Genomic DNA, 19,515 nt, shown 5'->3' on the forward strand with positions numbered 1-19,515 from the left:
AAATAAAAAATATACGTCTGTTTTCAAAACTCGCATCTATAGACTACTGTGGCCCAACTGTTGCACTTCCAACATAAAAATATTGTATTTTATTACTCTCAAAATTCAAAACATTATAAAAATAGTTATAAAAGATTTAAAATAATATATGGTGCAGAGGATGCTATGATCTAGCTCTTCAAAAAATTGACGACAAAATTATGATATGTACAATAAGAAATAAAAAAGACCAATTTGTTCATAGTAAAAAAGATAGTATAATAAAATTTATCTTTTTTTTTCTTATTTATAATTAATTGTTTGAGTTGAAATTATTTAGAGAGCTAGATTATACCATCCTCTACACTTCTGACTATTTTAATAGTGTTTTGATTTTTCAAAATAGAAACATATTTTTCTAATTTAAGAAATATAAAATAAAAAAGTTCGAAGCCTGGGAGGCCGCGGTGACTGCCACACAGCTCGTTTTTTTTTTTTTACAATGCAGGTTAGATGTATAACTTATATATACACCACAGGTTTTAAGTAGGTCTATTTTTGGCAAATTGACATCCCAAAAGGTGAACTTCAATTATTTTCACTAAAATTTTGGCTTCGACAATTTTCCACTAAAAACAATGTCATCATTGATTATTTATCATTTTACCCTATTTAATTAGTTTTGATTTTCATTTATCCATTTAGACGATGCCAAATTACTATTGTACCCATATTCCATTCAGGCCAGGCTGCTCGGCGGAGCCCGCAGATATCACCCTCCCCCAATGGCAGCGTCACGTACCCAGTGGCCGCGTTCATGCTGAGTGCCGGCGCATCACTATCCCAGCACGAGAGCCCCTCGCCATGGACAGCGCGCCCGCACGCCATGACCATGTCGTAGCTCCCGCCTCGTGGAACACCAGCCACGGCCTCGTCCACACGATTGCCATCATAGCAACGTATCGACGTCACGCCAATGGACCCTCCACAATGACGCACACGAACCCGTCCCCCACCGCCATGGCAATGAACTGGAGTCCGACGGGCACGACTAGCCCACACCACCACCAGAAGTGGAGCTCCCCACCTGCCAACACCCCACAAACGCGGTACCCACCAAAGGACAACACCTAGAGCGATGGGGCGAGGTACACCCTCTTGGACCTGTTGCCGCTGTTCTTGGATAAATCCCACCACCGCATGTCGATAGCATCGGCGTGCACTCCTGAGGGCCCCACGACGCAGAGGAAGTCCTCCCCGCCAACGAGCACGGAGAAGGGGTGCGACGACGGGTATGTCTCTTGCCGCATGTGGTCCCCTCCGATCGCAGTGCAGTTGAGGTCCACCAGCAGCTGCGACACCGTGGAAAGCAACAGCCCACACACTATGGTCGTAGCATCCGCCTTGGCCAGGGCGAAGCCCGAGAGTGTGGACGCCACAATGGACCTCCACCTGGCGAATAGGAACATGACAAGAAGGGATACAATAGTTATTTGGCATGGCTTGAATGGATATATGAAAATAAAAAAGCAATTAAACAGAATAAAATGGCAAATAATTAATAATGACATAGTTTTTAGTGACAATTTATCGAAGCTAAAATTTTAAGTGGCAAATAACCGAAGCCCATCTTTAACTATATCAATTTTATCTTTTTTGACACACCACCTATTCCTTAGGAGATCGACATTGGATGGGTTACGAGCTCCAAACCAACGAGTTACGAGCTCGTTCTCAGCTCGTTCCGTTTGATAGAGGTTTTTTACTATCATCCCAAGGATGCTAAAAAGACACTTCTATAAGGCTGACTCCAGCGGGATCTGCAAAACCAGACCGCATCACCGTGCTAGCGTTTTTTGCTTCTCCTCCTGTCCTGCATCTCCAGCAGGATCGACATCAGTTGCTATAGGAGCATTACAGAAACGCGGACGGAAGGAATCGGCGGCAAACTTACGGCCATAAGGGCATCTCCAACAGAGGTAGTATCCGCAGGCCGCAACATTGTGCACGCGTTTTTGCTGTCTCCCACGTACCGCATCGCACTCCAATAGAGACCGTATCGCTGGCAGCGATACGGGGGGCAGCTTCGTCGACAGTATTGTTGCGGCGTGCTACGACTCCTCTATCACTGTTTGGCTCGTCCTCTTCCCCAAGCGTCCGCCTTTCCCGCGCAAGGGAGGACAGTTCCGGCCCACTGTCGCGCGATGTCGAGCAGAGCGGAGCGGAGGAGGGAGGTGGTAGCGACGGCGTCGGTCGGCGAGGCCGAGGGCGACGGTGGCCACCAGCACGCCGACCACCAGGTCGATGCGACGGAGGAGGAGGATGGCGTGGTGGCGGAGGGAGGAGCTCGGGAAGGAGACACGGTGGGGAGGGAGGAGCTCAGGGAGGGAGGAGCGGTGGGGAGAGAGGAGCTGGGGAGGGAGGAGCTCAGGGAGGGAGGAGCGGTGGGGAGAGAGGAGCTGGGGAGCGGTGGGGAGGGAGGAGCGATGAGCTGGGGAGGGAGGAGCGATGGGGAGAGAGGAGATGGGGAGGGGGCGGACGGAACGAGGAGGAGCGGTGGGGAGAGAAGGAAATCAATTTAATATATAAGAGAGAAAATAGAAGATGAGAGAGTTTCTGTTGGAGATAGATGGAACGAGAGAGACTGTAATAGTGATAGGGGAGACTGTAATAGTGTTATAGAGAGTAGATTTTTAGAGTTTCTGTTGGAGATGGTCTAACACTAAGGTTTATGTGGGTTGAAGGGAGAAGGAGAGTAATAAAAGTCAGAAAATAGTGTAGTTACAACAAATTAAAAAATAGATGATGCTATAATATATTAAAAAATATTATAATAATATTATAAAAAATAAAATTTTAAATATGTATTAGATATATCTTAAGAGTGTACAACTGTAATAGTTACAAAGATTTTCCATGTGAAGAGGGAGAGGAGAGAAGAGCGCTAGCTCTTCAGGAAGAGTTAGCTCTAACACGCGTCCCGATCCTTGGTGAGCCCAACACAACACGTATTTCTATTGGTAGGTGGGATACACGTTAGCTCTCTTGTTGAGATTGGGTGACAAATGTGTATTATAGCTGGCAGGTAGCTCTAATTATTGAAGACGAAAAAAAGGTGTAAAAGGGATGATTTTATGCGCGGCCTAGGGCTGTCCGACTTGCCGAGACACCGATTAGGTAGACGCCAGCTGCCGTGTGCCGTGTCAAGACAGTCTATCCGTGCTGTCAACTAATGGTTCGTTTAGTTGAAGAATAAGGTTAGACAGTATTTTTTTTAAATGGAATATTTATTTTTCTGTTTGGTTAAATAGATAAAGTAGATCAATTTTTTATTTAGTTAGTAGAATTATAGTGCATATAATGAGCCAACTTCCTATTTGATTAGTGAAATTAAGAATGAATAGGACGATTCACTAATATTTATATGTATTCATAAAATAATAAAACATATATATAAATAGAGCATTATAAATAAATTTATTTTTTACCAAATAATCTATGATTCAAAATACTTTTATAAATTAGTACACACATGAGAAAAATATTAGTGAATTTTTTTAGATTTTTAAAAATTTATATAAAGTATTCAAAATTGCTAGAGAGTATAAAAGTAGATTTTCTAAAGAATTTTAATTAAATACTGACTCAGTTTTTTTTAATCAAACCAATTAAAATAGGTTGCCGCTTGCAGCTCTAGCCGTCCGCACTACGCAGCTCCTTCCATTCCTCACCAATACGCACCCTGCTCACACAACACAAACCAACAAGATTAGCGTCAGCACGCAGAAGCGCAACACACATAGGAAGATTTCAGTCACTGGCTCGCTGCCAGAAGGGGTAAATTGATGGAGGACGACAGAAAGAACACTAGAAAAAATTGTCTCCACATACATTGAGCCTAGGGATAACTATCCAGTTTTCCACAACAATACAACACTATTGTCAGACTCAGACCAAACATCAACTGCAACGAAACTATGGTGGCACGATGACCAGCAAATTTATTGTTTAAACTACGGTACACACGCTCCCCAGTTCCTTCGCCCATCAGAATACAAGTATCCTACTTTCAGTGTCCCTTCATTTAACCTTGGAATATCAATTAAGGCATATATATCATAGCACAACACTGCATAGAGCAATTTTACAAGTTGCTTTAAGCAAACCCGCTACTCCCCTGCCCATGCAAGAAGCGCACGACAACACAGGTTATGTTGTCACTGCTCTCCCTCTTGTAGGCCTCTTGCAATAGCTTCTTTGCAGCTTCTTCTGGGTCCTGAATGGACCTGGTCATGGCGACAGCTTCCTGCATGACAAACATTGTAAACGGGTGGTACCAAGCACAAGGAATACAGTAAGAGACGATCCAATCTTCGTATTCTTTGCATTTCCTTAATTACCTCGTTAGAGACCACATCCCACAGTCCATCACTTGCAAGGATGAGAAACTCAAGTGTGTTATCGACAACTTCCTCCTTTGACCCACCAAAGCATTACGAAACACAATCATCAATTGTTCAAGTGAATATAAATGATAATTATCATAGAGCACCCCAAAAAACATGACTAAAAGAAAACAAGGGTTCTTCAGGATAGAAGGTGACTTCTACTATAGGTTTGTGTGACCTCAGAACTGATGGAAAGCACTCATGTTAGACATGCATTTTGGGAGAGTAAGTAGAAAAACAAGTATTAAAATGTCCAATATTACGTACTCGGATCTCTGGATCCACAACTACATATTGCTTTAAGAGTTTGTCGCCAAAAGCACGAGAAACAGCAAGTACACCACCAACACGCCATGTTCCTACGGAACAATGCACAATCATTAGGAAGAGAATCATATTACACCCAGAAAATATGAAGAGAATGAAGTGATTGGTGTATACCAGCCCACATCACAAAACCTCCAGCCTCTTCAATACGTTGCCGCTCATCTGTCTGATCAGGCTTGTGATCTTTTGAAACAGCAATAGCTGCAAAAAGCAGCAGACCATAGTAAGTTAAGAAGTGATTAGATGGAGTTACCACTGAGATGCTGATGCAGATTATTGCTCGTAACACTCTTATCAACATATGTTGAATCCCAAGTCATAAATTTAATGCTAGTTAGAGCGAAATAATTATGCTGGCTTCCCATTAGTAAATTCAGCATTTTAGCAAAACACGACAAACAAGGACAAAATTCAGACCTTAGGAAATGTCTCAAAAAGCAACATATTGTAGTATCACCTAAAATTTACAAGCATGCATTAAAAAATTAAAGAGTAGGTATTCTATGATAATCCCTTTCTCATAATCAGGAAAAGTCTTAACAAGTCAAGTTACTAATAACCAATATCGAGGGCTGTTATGACCGGCAAATATTATAGCCGGCATCCAAGAAGTGGCTAGCAGGCCACACATGGGCATAAGTCAGCAATAGAAGTGATATCCAATCAGGTTGTCGGCTGGAATTAAGAGATAAAAATATATTAGTTTTTTAGAGATAAGAGTTAGAGATAGATTCGTTTAAAGAGATAGAGATTAGATTGATTGTGTCCTGCTGGGGTCCTGTCCAGCCAGCTATATATAGATGGCCGATCAAAGCAATAAAGAATAGATCTATTTACCCTTCTTCTACCTCTCTCGGCTGCCCTCCCTCTTCCTCGTCTCAGTTGCCCTCTGCACCCCTCTCCCTGCTGCTCTGCTTGGCTCTGCCGAGCCCCTCTCTCCCCCTCCCTTCCTGCTTGGCCCTGCCAAGCAGTTACTACAGGTTTGCCGTGGTCACCCTCCTGTTTGCCGTGGTCACCAGGAGGGTGACCACGGTGCCCACCAGGAAGCCCTTCAAGGTCAAGCCACAGGTGCAGCACATGTACCCCCTCAGGAGCAGGTTCGGCTCTTCCAAGGGCATCAAAAAATTAAAACAATAATGTAATATAATTTTGTACTTGCAGTAAGTTGAGGGCACAGTGAACCCTGTATTACCATTTCCTCCCCTGCATATGATAGCCCTAGAGTCACCAACGTTTGCGACAAAGAGACGATCACCGACAAGGACAGCAGTAGATGCAGTCGACCCACATTGATTTTGAGTACTGTCAGATTCCAAGAATTCACTGTCGGTGCTTTTATAAGCATCATCTGCAGATAATACCACCATACAAACTCTGTTGGTTGTGTTCACACAATTTAGCATTAGAGAGGGTAAGTGGAAATGGGAACGAAACAATACCTATAGCCACTTTGGTATCACTTGTGAACTTTGGATGCCTAAGAAGATTGCTGAAGAGGTTTTCTTTAACATACTCTGCTACTTTAGCACCACCATGACCTACATAAATAAACCATAAGCTCTGGGATCAGAAAGAACAAGCTATGGATGAGAATAATGCTCAAGTTATCTATAAACAAAATTATGCTCAAGTGAGAGAAATCCATACCGTCGAAAACTCCAAATAGACCAACAATCTGACCATCAACACAGTCAATTTTTGTCTCATAGAAGTCTTCCATGGAAGCCCTTTTACCAGGGGAGCTTGCGTAGCCATAGCTAAATTTACCATTCTGGCTGGCAGGAAAATGAATGAGAAATACTGAGCAAATAGATAATACAACTATAAAATGATAGTCCATCAATTCGATGTTTGGATAATGAAAATAACCTAAAATCCAATTCTACTAATAACAATACCCTAGAGATCCCAGAGTACCACTCATGGCGTAGACACAAATATACCGGTACGTGGATCTGGATTGTGCTGCCACTACAATAATTACAGTAAGGCTATTTTGAAAATCTATAACTGGCTGAATTCTTGCCATGTAGTGTTAGTTTGTAGAGCTACAACAGAAATTAGCTAAAGTCTTTATATTACTTAGAAGTTAGAACTGCCATGGCAAGCTGGCAGAAGTCCATAGGCAAGATGATACAAGTCCAAATTCATAGAACAATGCAATTTTCTCTCAACCATCCAGCCGAGCAGGTTAACAGTACTATCCATTAACTTGATTGATCAGAACCGATGGAAACTATGAGTGCATTTAAGGTAGTCTCTTATCTTATGTTATCATACGAAAGGCACGCTACTTGTAATCCACGAACTTGAAATGCCAAATTTTCATGTCGTTCGGAATAAATATTTCTGCTCTAATTATTCGAGCCCAACCAGTCGACCTTAGCCTAGTTTCTTCATTATTCTTATACGAGCAAGGTATTATCCCAGTTTGTAGCATAGATGTACATTTTGGCCATGTGAACCTTAACTCCTTGGTTCCTCATGAAAATGTAGATGTCCTGTTCAATTCGATAGACATAACTCCAACCAGATTTGCCCTTTTCTCTGTTCGTTAGGCATATAGCTAACGAATCTTAGGCCATACTCTAAACAGTAGCTCACTTTCGAGCGAAGACAAATAAAATACCTCGTTGCTCATAACAGCAAGGAAACCCTCGCCATTGGTTCTGGAAAATTCGTGTGATGCATCAAGCAAGGTATCTCAAAATTAAATGTCTGGGCCTTGGTAAACGGATGTGAAGTATCGTATTTGTCAAATTAATCGCAACCAAGCTGAGATAAACTAGTACACACCAACCGGATTTACAAATTGAAGCTCCTATATCACAATTCGAGTAGAGAGAATACAAATCAAACAAAACCCATGGACAAAAGAGGGAGCAGTTTCGGGAATCGCTTCCACCTGAGGCCGCCGCCGCTGACGGGCGATCCATCGGTGGGGTGGCCGATCACGGAGCTCAAGTACCCCATCCCCCTCAGATCACCAGCTGGGATGGCTACCTTGTTCGAATCAAGCAACGGGGAGTCGCGATTCGGTTCTCGAACGCGCTAAATTTGGGGGATTTGGAAGGAGAGGAGGGGGAGGACGGAGACACGGGTTTCGCCCATTTCTAGTGGGCATTTAACTATTTGCTACTTTTATTAATAAATTTGTTATCCTGATCCATTATTAGTAATTTAGTTAGTTTTATATGTTAGTAAGAAATTGAATTAGCACAACATCAAATAGTTAAATAATCCTATTTCTAATGGAAACTTCTGCTTGCTCGTTGGTGTTTTTTCACTTAGGACCATGTGTTAACGCGTTATTTGCTCGTGGGATTGGATTAGAGATAATCCCTTACATGGCACTGAAAAATTCCAAAATTCTCGATTTACTAAAAAAATCTTATTGCTCTACGGAAGAATAAAACCGTTAGAATTAATACAGTTATGATAACATTTTTGTACAAGATAAGAATAATTTTAAACAATAATACATGAGAAACAATAACTTCCCTTTTTGACCGAGCGAGGATTTTGATAGCTTTTATGTATAAAGAAATTGTCTCGTTGCATTAGGTTATAATAACACTTAAGGAACGATAACTTCTCTTTTTAAGAGAGCGAGGATTTTGATAACTTTTATGGCGTAAGGGAATTGTCTCGTTGCATTAGGTACCGTGTGAGCTGCCAAGAGGAGGTGCTCTTTTCACGTGAGCGCACATGGCCTTCGCGGCTTCTCTGCAGCAGGACCCTTCGAGAAGATCGAGGACGGATCACCGCGTGTCGCAGGTGGATTCGATCGGCGGCCTCCGTCCCTGCTGGTTCCGTATCGCCGCCGTCCACCAGCAACAGGAGCACGGACGTCCGTGCCGCGCGTATGTCTGATGCAGAATCAACGGCACGAAACGTGTGCTAGTTCGGATGGAGACGATGTCAGACGATTTTTGGGTTTTGAAACAGTGCATGCGCTGATATATGTGCGTATCGGCGTGTGCGCCAATGCCAGCAGATATCCATAGATCAATGTTCATATCTCCCTAAGAGTGAGCAAATGATTATCTTAGTAAGGCTAAGTCCAAAACAAATCTACTACCCGTTCTCATATATATATATATATATATATATATGTCATTTAAATATATATATAGTCAAATATTATAAACTTTGATCACTAATATAGAAAAGAGTATTAAAATTTTTTACATGAAAATGATTTATTATAGAAAATACTTTCAATAGCTTTCGATAATAAATACTCAGAAAAAGCTATGGTTATAATCATACATTGAAGGGCAGATAAAAATGAATGAAAGTAATAGTACATTACAATATTAAATTAAACCTATCTAATGTGTGATACGTGGGACTCGGATAATGATCGTAAGCAACTTGATAAGTGTACCTACATTAGATTAGGAATTAGTTGTGAGAGATATTGTTACCGGTGGCGGAGCCAAGCGTGGTTCATGGTATGTCTAGGCACACGCAAACTTTACAAGTGTTTGTAGAGATAAACTCTACATATGAACTACGTTCTATATAGTGTAGCACTCCGATACACTCAGACGCACACAATGAAAATTATCAAGTACTCGATACTTTCCCATCCCTCGACATCCGCCAGGCTCCCCCACTCGCCCGTCGCCGTCGATGCAAAATCGCGCGCTAGACCTCGTTCCTGCGGCCGCAGCAATGAAGCTCGTCCACCGCGAACTCGTCCGCAACAGCCCCGGCTCCGTCAAGGTCCCCTTACTTTCCGCTCTTCCTCCCCTCCTTTCTACCTGTGCTATCTATTCGATCAGTTCCGTTGCTTGTTGGGTTCGCCTTGTTTTCTCACCGTTGGGATTCCGTGGGTTGGTTGTCGATTGGCTCGTGGTTGACTGGTTGTGGTGCGCAGTTGCTGCCGGAGGATGACCTGTGGCACGCCTACAACCTTATTGCTGCCGGTGACAATCTCCAAGCCGTCACCGTTCGATGAGTCCCTTTTGTTTGGGGCTTCTAGCATGGTTGAATTCGTATGGCGTTTGTCTGTAAGGCTCTCCTCTTAGTTAGTGTTCTGGCTGATCCAGAAACCAACTGGAAGTAAAATTAGGGGAGATAACTATAGTTGGAAGGCATGGTTATCATATTTGTTACATGAGAACCAAATGGAGGTAGATGGAAAATTCTCATCTTCTTGACTAAGATTTGGGCATTGGGATGTGGCTGACATGTAATTCACCTTTCATTCAAAGGATGCCTTGCTCCAGCTCCCCACTGATTATTACACAATCATAATTATGTAACGTGGGCATAGGAGTACAAACCATTGCTGCAAAAAGCATCTGCTATGCCAAATTAGTTTTAAGTATTTGATGTTTGATCATAACACCTCCTTGGGAATAGTAGTTAAAGTCTCTATCCACTACTCTCTCTTGCGTGTGCACATGTTTAAAACACTTATACATCCTTCATGTATATTATGGAAATTGTGAGTTTCCTTAAAAGCGATTATTGTTCTTCTGCTGGTTTCCAAGGAAGTGCTGAGAGAGGTGGCATCTGGAGGGCGTGATGCCGAGCGTGTGAAGCTTAAGTTGGAAATTGTAGTTGAGGTGACATATCATCCATCTATCTGTATTGTCTGTCTTTCTCAAGTGATTCTATCTATCATCATTCGTCAAGAGTGCCCGCTTTATCCATGCCATGTGTGGAAACTGGAAAGTAACTAACTGAATGAGAAGGCATGAAGTTGTTACTTCAGGACATCTCTGTGCCAAATATGTATGAAATGGCATGAATAATTGCTATTACCTAAACAGATAATTCTGTCAAACCTAAATATATTTTTAGTAGTGATATTATTTTCTTTGTTTCTCTTGGCTTGTTTCCTGTTCTTTCCAATGCTATCGAACCTTACCCCATTTATTGATAACTGATGGGTCCTTTGTTTTGGAATGAAGTCTGTAGATTATGATAAGGAGGGATCTGTCTTACGTGTACGTGGTAAAAATATCACCGAGAACGATCATGTGAAGGTTAGTGATTTTTTTTACTTGATAACAAAACTGTGTTGATAACCTAGTTAAACTAATTTCTTTCTTCGTGAATGAAGATTGGCCAGTTCAACACATTAGAGCTTGAGCTGAAGACACCTTTTGTTCTACGAAAGGTATGATTTAAATATCAACCAAGTTTGTCTCAAGAAAAAAAAAGAAATATCTAATCATTGTGTTTTTCGACTATGGTATAACAACATAGTTTTCAATTTTCAATTAATAATGAATAGCTGTTTGTCTACACTCTACAATGTCAATTTAAGTCCTGTAATACTTGAGGCCTAAGCTGAAATGGCTGCCATATTCTTAGGATGTCTGGCCCAAACAGAGTTCTGTGGATATAGTTTTTTCTTTGTAATCTTAACCCCTATTCTGCAGCTTTTGTGACAAGACCAACTTGTAGATGTAATAGGAAAAACTAAGCACCTCCATCAGCTTCGATATTGCTTGTACATACTAAGCAGATAAAAGTTATCTACATTTTTGAATTGCACTTGGCATGAGGCTTGAGACTTCTGTCTACCAGATTTGAACTTGTCGTTTGATGGCATCATAGTGCTATCCTTCGGTCTCTATTCTCCTTATTGAATCTTGCTTATGAGCTTGATGATCGCTGCCCATGAATCTTATGATCTTTTCAGTCTTTGACCTTTATAGTTTGTAAAATTACTTTGTATTTAAGAAAGTAATCATGATGTTTTGGCTTTTTAATTTTTTCCGCCAGGTGAGGTCAGAGTAATATTCTTTTCATTATGCTTATTGTGTTGCATCGCAGTAGAATTTTGGAGTGAATTGATGTTTCTTGTGACAATGCATTTCAATCTTTTCTAATTGTTACTGTTTCTTCAATGAAGTATGTGCATCTTGTGTAGGAAGCATGGGATTGGTTAGCACTTGATACCATCCAGCAAGCATGTGGTATGTGAGTTTGACTCATCAGTGCTAATTATGAATTGTCTGCACAATCAAATATTCATTTCATCTTCCATTTTAAGTTGGTGTTAAAATTGTGTATATGAAACCTGGTGACTCGTGTGACCACCCTTTGATGCCATATTTTAAAATCAGCTTCTCCAAATCTTCTCTGTTTCTGTTGCGGCGCTTTCATGCGAAACATAGTGTTTTAACTCAGTCCATCCGAACCTATTGTAGATCCTGCTGCAAGTGCTGATCTAGCAGTTATTCTCATGCAAGAAGGTCTTGCCCACCTATTCCTCATCAGTAGAAGGTGAGTAGAATTATTGCGCCATTGTTTAACAACAAATATTTGATTTTTGTAATACTTATTGAATCGCCTTATTTTATGTGTAAGGTGACAATGTTGTTATCTACATAGAGTTAATATCTTAACTATTAGCTCCTCTAGTTCTCATTTTAAGCGTATTTGTTATCACTTTGCAGAATCCTTTGCTTGTTGCACACCTTTTATATGAACTTGCTATTATTTAAGTTGCCATTTATTCATAGTTGGCGCTCTTTTTTTTTTTGGTGGGTGGGTAGTAATTCCATGAACATGAAAAAAATAGAGAGATCCCGAGTATATTGTTATCTAAAGGTTCCCTCTCCCTAAATGGTTACCCAATCGAAATAATATTTTCCAGTATTAACTAAAGAAGAACACATGTAGTCTTTTTTTTTTTACTTGCGTTCTTCTAAACAGCTTAACAGCAACCAGAGCACGTATTGAAACATCAATTTCTAGGAAGCATGGTCCTGCAATTGCTGGTTACGAGTCAGTACGATAACTGGTTCTTCAAGTGTCAACTAGGAACGAAATTGCTTTGTTCATTTCCTATTGATTTCCAGTTTCTTCTGTTTTCATATGGGCCCCCAAGTTCTTTGAGCATGTTTTGCAAGTAAGTTATGCACACAAAGTTCACAAGTAAATGCAAACATGCATGCAATCAACATTTGACTGAGGCAAAATTAGGTGGATACCATCGCAAAAGTACCCATATTGGAAAATACCTGGGCCCACATGTCATCCTTACACTGATGGTATTTTTCAACTTTTGTGATTTTTACGATGGTACCTAACAAATTGCCACTTTGACTGATGTGTTGCATTACTTGGCTGTAGGCTTTGTTGAAGCATATTGATTTTGAAGTAGTCCAATGTGTTGTAATTGCAAGCCCTGGTTTTATGAAGGTAATCCTCATGTACTTTGTTTAAACTCATCTTTCTAGGGATAAATGCTTAATCACCGGTCAGTTTGCTGGTCTATTGCCGTTAGCTTTTTGTTCTATTTACACCACTATATTTGAATTATAAGACACAAATGATCACCGTGTTGGCTGCACATGATATCAGAGTCGCATTTACAATCGTTTCCAAGTCAAAAGAAAAAATCATACTAGTCCATCGGTCATTCTGTTGGTAGTTGCTACTGTTACTTGCACAAATGAAATGCCCCAATCTTCACAAAACAATGCCAACTTATCTAATTATTGGCTGTCCTTGTTCCTTTTATCTTAACAGGATCAATTCCGCGATTATTTATTTCTTGAAGCTGCGCGGCGAGATTTAAGAGTAATAATTGAGAACAAATCACGCCTTATTCTTGCACATGCAACTTCAGGTTACAAGTGAGTTATTCGATCTGAATATCTGGATAGTTATTTTTTTCCCTCTGGGAGATAATATTCTAGCATCGGTTCTTATCAGTGTAATATGTATGAATTTTGGCTGGTTATCTAATCTTCTGATTGCATCTAGTTAGCTCTAGCTTTATGACCTGTTGGAAACTTATTTTCTGTGATATTCTCAGATGTGCGTAACTATTGTTTGATGGAAGTGGTTCCCGTACATGTGATAAGCTGCATGATCTTTCTGCCTTTCTGGAATACCCTGATCCTCTAAGCTCATTCTGTATTTGCTAAATGATTTTTAAGTGATCCTTTTTGTGTTTATTTGATTGTCCTTTTGTCCTTTACCATTCTAGTGGTCCTAATTTTATGCTTATTTGTTTGCTGGTTTCGTTTGTTAGGCATAGTTTGAAGGAAGTTTTGGATACCCCAAGTGTGATGTCACTGATAAAAGATACAAAAGCAGCACAAGAGGTAAGTCTGACTCAGAAATAGAACTGTCACCAAATATGCTAATTTATGTATGGAGCTGTCTTAAACAGTTACTTTGATTCATTAAAGCATATTGCGCTCAGTCTAGACAGATAGTATCAGCTTCTCTTATCTGTTTCCTCTTCATATTTCTTTTCTAATTTGTAGGTTCGAGCTTTGCAGGAGTTCTTCAATATGCTTACTAATGTAAGTGTCTTCAAGTGAAACCATTTTTTTTAACAGTTGCCTTTCTAAACGTGCAATAATTATACAAAACTTTTCTATTCTGGTGCTGCTGGTTAGAGTTGCCCTTTATATGTTTATATGTTTGCACCTTGTTTCAAAAGAGAAGTTTAATAATGACTTTATATATGTATGAATTACAGCTGCTAATGCTGCTTAGTTGAAGCATTTTGATTGAAACCATCTGTTTGCTGATTAATTGCAGGACTCAGCCCGTGCCTGTTATGGACCAAAGCATGTTGAGATTGCACAGGATTGTCTTGCTATCCAGACTCTTCTAATAACTGATACTTTGTTTCGGTACGTTCACGAATTTGATGATATGCTATGACTGCCAATTAGAACAAACAGGAAAATTGCAATCATAAAAACCAAAGATAAATCAGTCTTGGTGCAACAGAAATATGCAGGGCATTGTGTTAGGCTATATAAGCTCGCTGGCCTAACTTGCTATAGATGAGTGGTATTGCCTCACAAGTCACGAGGAAACAATAGATTAATGAACTATGTGGGCTTTCTGAATTTTTTTGGTTAGTTTTCTTGTCCTTAATTTTCCTGATATAGATGGGCACTCGATACAACAATGATCACAGTAGCAATTATCAGACCTAACTAATGAATACAAACTTGATAAAAGAAGGAAGTCATTCCGATGTAGCCTGCTTTTTTTTAAAGAGATCGTGAATCATGTCATGGCAGCAGCTTGTCACTGAACTCACTCAGTTAATGTTGTTAACGGCATTTTCAAATTGATCTTTTCCAAACGAGCGATTAATATGTGGTGCTCCGTCAACACTGAGCAGTTCTTTTCTGTTGTTGTGGCCATAACAAGTGATGTCCCATATTTCATAGGTATGCTTTGTGAGCTTGGTACCATGATATTTCTGGAGTAGTTTCAAGCTGTATATCCATATGATACTGCACATATCATTCCTATGTACATCTGATACGATTTGATAAATTTATGCATTGCGACTATTTACATGTGTCCCTGCTGAGTCATTGAACTCCTAATTTTGAAATATTCTCCCTATGGCTAGTACTTACAACTATACTAAATATTTGGTTTGTACATATAATTTCCGTGGTGACTGGTGAGAAATAACAGTTGAACCATTTGTTTTCACTTGCAGAAACACTGGCATTGCTACCAGGCAAAAGTATGTGAACTCGGTTGAATCAGTCAAGAAGTACGGTGGCACAGTGCACATATTTTCCTCAATGCATGTCTCCGGCGATTGTGAGTGATACCCTATTTTTTCTCTCGAATACGCAGGTGAGCTAGGTATTATTTCATTATAGAAGAAAGAGAACAAGAACAACACCAATCCCACCCCTTACAAACTTTTTTTTTAAAAAAAAACGCTTGCGCTACTGACTCAAATAAAGTAACGACCCGACTAAAAAACAGCAGCATCTAGGTAGCCTCCGAGACTAACCCTTGGAGCTCCTTAGCCCCGGCTGCACACCACAAAGTGCTCTCTGCTTCCACTGCCTGCATAACTTTATTTGCATCATGAGAGGTAGCATTAAAATGCAATCATTTTGATGTTTCCAAAGTTCCCAAGCAACTAGAATCATCAAGGAGTTAAGCCCTTTCCTTTGCTGCTTGTCTACCCGCCGGATTGATCGACTCCATCAGGCTGAAAAACCATCAACATCATTCGAGACCAACCCGCCAGAAGACAAAGAACCAAACTTGCTGTGAAACCACACAGGAGATAAGGAGGTGCTGTGTTGTCTCATCACATTGATCACAAAGAGGTCAGCAGGGAGGATGAGGAAGATCTCGTTTCGTTAATCTGTCAGTTGTCCAACAACGAATGAGTAGGGCCAGCCATATGAAAAATTTGCAGCGTAGTGGAGCCCATGATTTCCAAATCCTCTTCCACGGCGCAAACCTGATGGTGCCCGCAAAGAAAGCTTTAAAGGCTGACTTGCAAGAATACGTCCCCGAGCTAGATAATTTCCAAGAGTGCTGATGCTGTACATCATGCTGTAAAACAATATCTTCCATCAAATCCTACACCATCAAATACTCCTCAATGGCTTGCACTGTCAGAGCACCTTTTATATCAGAGACCCAACGGCGATTATCAAGTCCCTGAGCAACTGTCCTTTGATTTATAGCTCGCTTAGGGACCAAAGCAATAAGATTAGGGCCAGCTTGGCTAGAGTTGGACCATGCAACCACCTGCCAGACCAAAACTTGGTGTCCATTCCATTACCAACCAAGGTCACAGTAGCCATAGAAAACATTGCTTGAGCACATGGATGTTCCTGCACTTGTATACCTGACCAAGGTCTGGTAGGATCAGTTTTTTGCAACCAAAGCCACCTCATACGTAGAGCCTAACCAAGAGTGATCAGATTATAGATACCCAGGCCTCCATACTCAATTGGGAGGCAAACTCTCCATCAAGCCACTAGGCAATTAATGCCATTAGCTTGCTCCTGCCCCTTCCAAATAAAACCTCATCTCCGCTTGTCAATCGCCGTGATAACCTATTTAGGAAGATCAAAAGCAATCATGAGATAAATAGGAACGGACGTGAGCACTACCTTGACCATGATGACGTGAGCATATTTTTTAAATATGCTTTGATCATGATTGCTCATTTCCAGCACAATCGATGAAAAATTACATATTAAGCTTCGTTTTATTTCATTTTCAAAGCAAGAAGGAAACTTTATAGTACTTTTACTGTTTGGTGCAGCGTTGCTTGTGTTTAAATTGCATTTCCGTTTGTTTGAACAGAATTAGCGCATTTGACGGGGATAGCAGCTATACTTCGTTTTCCCCTGCCGGATCTGGAGGACATCGAGATGTGATTGCACCAACCCTTCGCAGCAGTTTAACATTCTTTTGGTTGGGATCAGATAACATAAAACTGATATCATGTGTAACCTTATGCAGCTGATTTGATATAGGTAACTCTAGAAAGAAATTCAGCTACTCATAAGATATTATATTTGTAAATTCGCAGCAGTTTAACATTCTTTTGGTTGGGATCAGATAACATAAAACTGATATCATGTGTAACCTTATGCAGCTGATTTGATATAGGTAACTCTGGAAAGAAATTCAGCTACTCATAAGATATTCTATTTGTAAATGGTTTGTTGTGCCATATTTGTTGGTTCTTTTCTTACTAAAGGGTCCTTGGTTCTCGGAATTGACATTGCAAGCATGCATTAAAGCCTCGTAATCTAGGTCAGCCTTGTCTTTCACAGCCAAAACTGACTTAACAAAGTGTTTGTACGTGTAATCACATACTCTGATTTTTTTTTCCCGAACAATGAGCAGAAGCACTGCTCTTCCATTTAAGAAGAAGAATAGTTTGACAAATTGTATATGCTGTGATTACATAAGAAAATAGAATAACGCCTCAGAGTGAATTCCATAGCAGAAACTATCTTATCACTGGTTCACCATTGGTCAATCTCCTCACACTCATCTCCTCCTCTTTGATCATGTGAAGCACATGTATTAGCAGCGCTAACTTGTGTTTAAAATATTATCGATTTCTCTCATTCCAAATATTCTAAGCTATGTACATAATGACCGTTGGTACCGAACGTATTTAATTCTTTGAATGCTTTTTTATGTTTGCATCCCACCATTAACATATAATTTGGTTTGATGTTGGGCCTTAATCATATCTTCCGTCCATACACGAATTAGCTCCTAGACCTCTTTAGCGAGCAAAACCGCTATTTCTTACTTTTGATAACATAGTTGGCACTTCGGGTTACAGTTGCCACATAATCTGATTTTACAATTCATCACTTAGCATTGCCCTTTTTGGGGGGGGGGGGGGGGTGCAGCCTTTACCCAGAAATGTTCTATTATATTGCTCTGCTGGAACTCTCCTGGAATCTAGTGCTCTGATGGCCAACTTGTGGCTATCTGTCATGCATTATTATTTGATTATTCTTCCCTTCTTTCTTTTTTGTTTTTCTCTTCTGGTGCACGGATAGCATCATATGTCCTTGACCATACGCGCTCGGATCTCTTTTAAAGCAAAAATCATAGATTTTTCCGTACGTTTCTTCAACACAAGGCAACAAAGCGGTAGTATATCGTGGTTTAATAGCTGGAGTTTAGGGTCTGATTGTTTGAGTTTCTGCTTTTGTGCTTTTCTAAAAAGCTATGTTTTTGGTTTTTCTGAAAAGTTGATTTTGAAAATAGGCTGTTAGCTTCTATAATAAATTTTTAGTTTCTCAGAAAAGCATATCTCAGCGAGCTTCTCAGCTTTAGTTTATTTTTCTCAGAAGCAGGCTTCTGACTTCTCCAGAAACCACTTCTCTAGAACTCCGTTTGTTCTGACTTCTGGTTTCTGGCTTCTGCCAGTAGCAGAAGCAGAACTAGAAGCAGGAAACAAACAGGACCTAAGTATATCATTTGCTAAGCCAATACAAAATACGTATGTGTAGTTGTTTGAATCTTTTAAGAAGGTTGACAGGCCACGAGTTGCATTTTCTGCCATTTATGATTATCATTTGGACTCATCAATTTGGCGTGTTGTTCTTGTTCGACATGTCCAGTGACAAATGGAAATTTCTGGACCTGATTATGGACATGATCGGCACATTACGGTACACGAATTTGTTTGCTTCCCAATCGTTTGCTTAGCATGTTCCAAGACTCAAGCTCGTAAGGTAAGCATGTAATTATTCTCTTAAAGAGACGGTAAACACGTAATCCTGAATGTAATTTGCTGAACGTAACCAGGGTCATTTTATCTGTGCGCTGCTCGTCATCGTAGAGCAGAATAGTATCGCTTTGTGCTTCATCAGATTTCTCTTCTCACGTATTATTCTATTGTCAGCTTCGCAGAGAAACTTATCAGTGAACCAACATATTCTGTCTGTTTATTTCGTCATGCTCTATAAGAAGACAAACACGAAAGCTTCACCAATTCGAGCAATAATGCAAAATGGTTTGAAGAACTTGAATGCAAGCTTCTGGTTTGCACGCAGAGCCAACGATGATTGAATATAAGGTTGCATCTTCAGATAAACTGAATCTCTCACTTAGAACTGGCGTTCAAAACGGTGTTTGTCAGTTTGCCTCTTCATACGCTGCTTGGCTCATAGTAGGTATTGCTATAGGAGTCGATTTATGACTTGTTTTTCCTGCAACCAGGTTGATAAGGAGGGCACGAAGCAAGCATCATTCGGAGAGATACTGAAGTGCCAAGGCTTGTACCCATAGAGTGCCTTGAATGGAGAACAATTAAGTGCTGAATGTGAACTGGTGTTGTACCAATATTCCGCCAAATGAATCTATTGACTCCATTTTGCAGGGCATGAATGCACAAAACAGCAAAGATAAGTCTCCATGCATTGATTGACACGCTTTGTCTGCCCGTCGGACTAGGGATGATAAGCGAAACTGAGACGAAGTTGTACACCAGCCAGCCAAAACAACTCGC

At 40.4% G+C, this 19,515-nt stretch overlaps 1 protein-coding gene, 1 long non-coding RNA gene and 1 pseudogene across 3 annotated transcripts; 1 reads left to right on the forward strand and 2 right to left on the reverse strand.

Moving 5' to 3' along the window:
- Positions 1–3,847: 3,847 nt before the first annotated feature.
- On the reverse strand, positions 3,848–7,912 carry LOC133888009 (probable protein phosphatase 2C 45). Of its 2 annotated transcripts, none has more exons than XM_062328091.1 (8): positions 7,660–7,912; positions 6,402–6,525; positions 6,194–6,292; positions 5,947–6,102; positions 4,869–4,955; positions 4,695–4,786; positions 4,380–4,454; positions 3,848–4,285 (listed from the first exon to the last, which is right to left on the reverse strand). In XM_062328091.1, exons 2-8 carry the CDS (start codon positions 6,472–6,474, stop codon positions 4,136–4,138), a joined length of 732 nt encoding a protein of 243 aa, XP_062184075.1. In that variant the 5' UTR covers positions 6,475–6,525; positions 7,660–7,912; the 3' UTR covers positions 3,848–4,135. The 2 variants fall into 2 exon arrangements, with proteins under 2 accessions (XP_062184075.1, XP_062184074.1); XM_062328090.1 differs by having other exon boundaries at positions 6,402–6,529.
- On the reverse strand, positions 5,391–5,940 carry LOC133888010 (uncharacterized). Its single transcript, XR_009903685.1, has 2 exons — positions 5,592–5,940; positions 5,391–5,429 (listed from the first exon to the last, which is right to left on the reverse strand). It is a non-coding gene; the product is annotated as an uncharacterized LOC133888010 (long non-coding RNA).
- A 1,522-nt stretch (positions 7,913–9,434) lies between the features above and the next one.
- On the forward strand, positions 9,435–16,909 carry LOC133889652 (protein PELOTA 1-like; annotated as a pseudogene).
- Positions 16,910–19,515: the final 2,606 nt, after the last annotated feature.

The sequence above is a fragment of the Phragmites australis genome, chromosome 13, assembly GCF_958298935.1.
Source record: "Phragmites australis chromosome 13, lpPhrAust1.1, whole genome shotgun sequence".
Classification (NCBI taxonomy): domain Eukaryota; kingdom Viridiplantae; phylum Streptophyta; class Magnoliopsida; order Poales; family Poaceae; genus Phragmites; species Phragmites australis.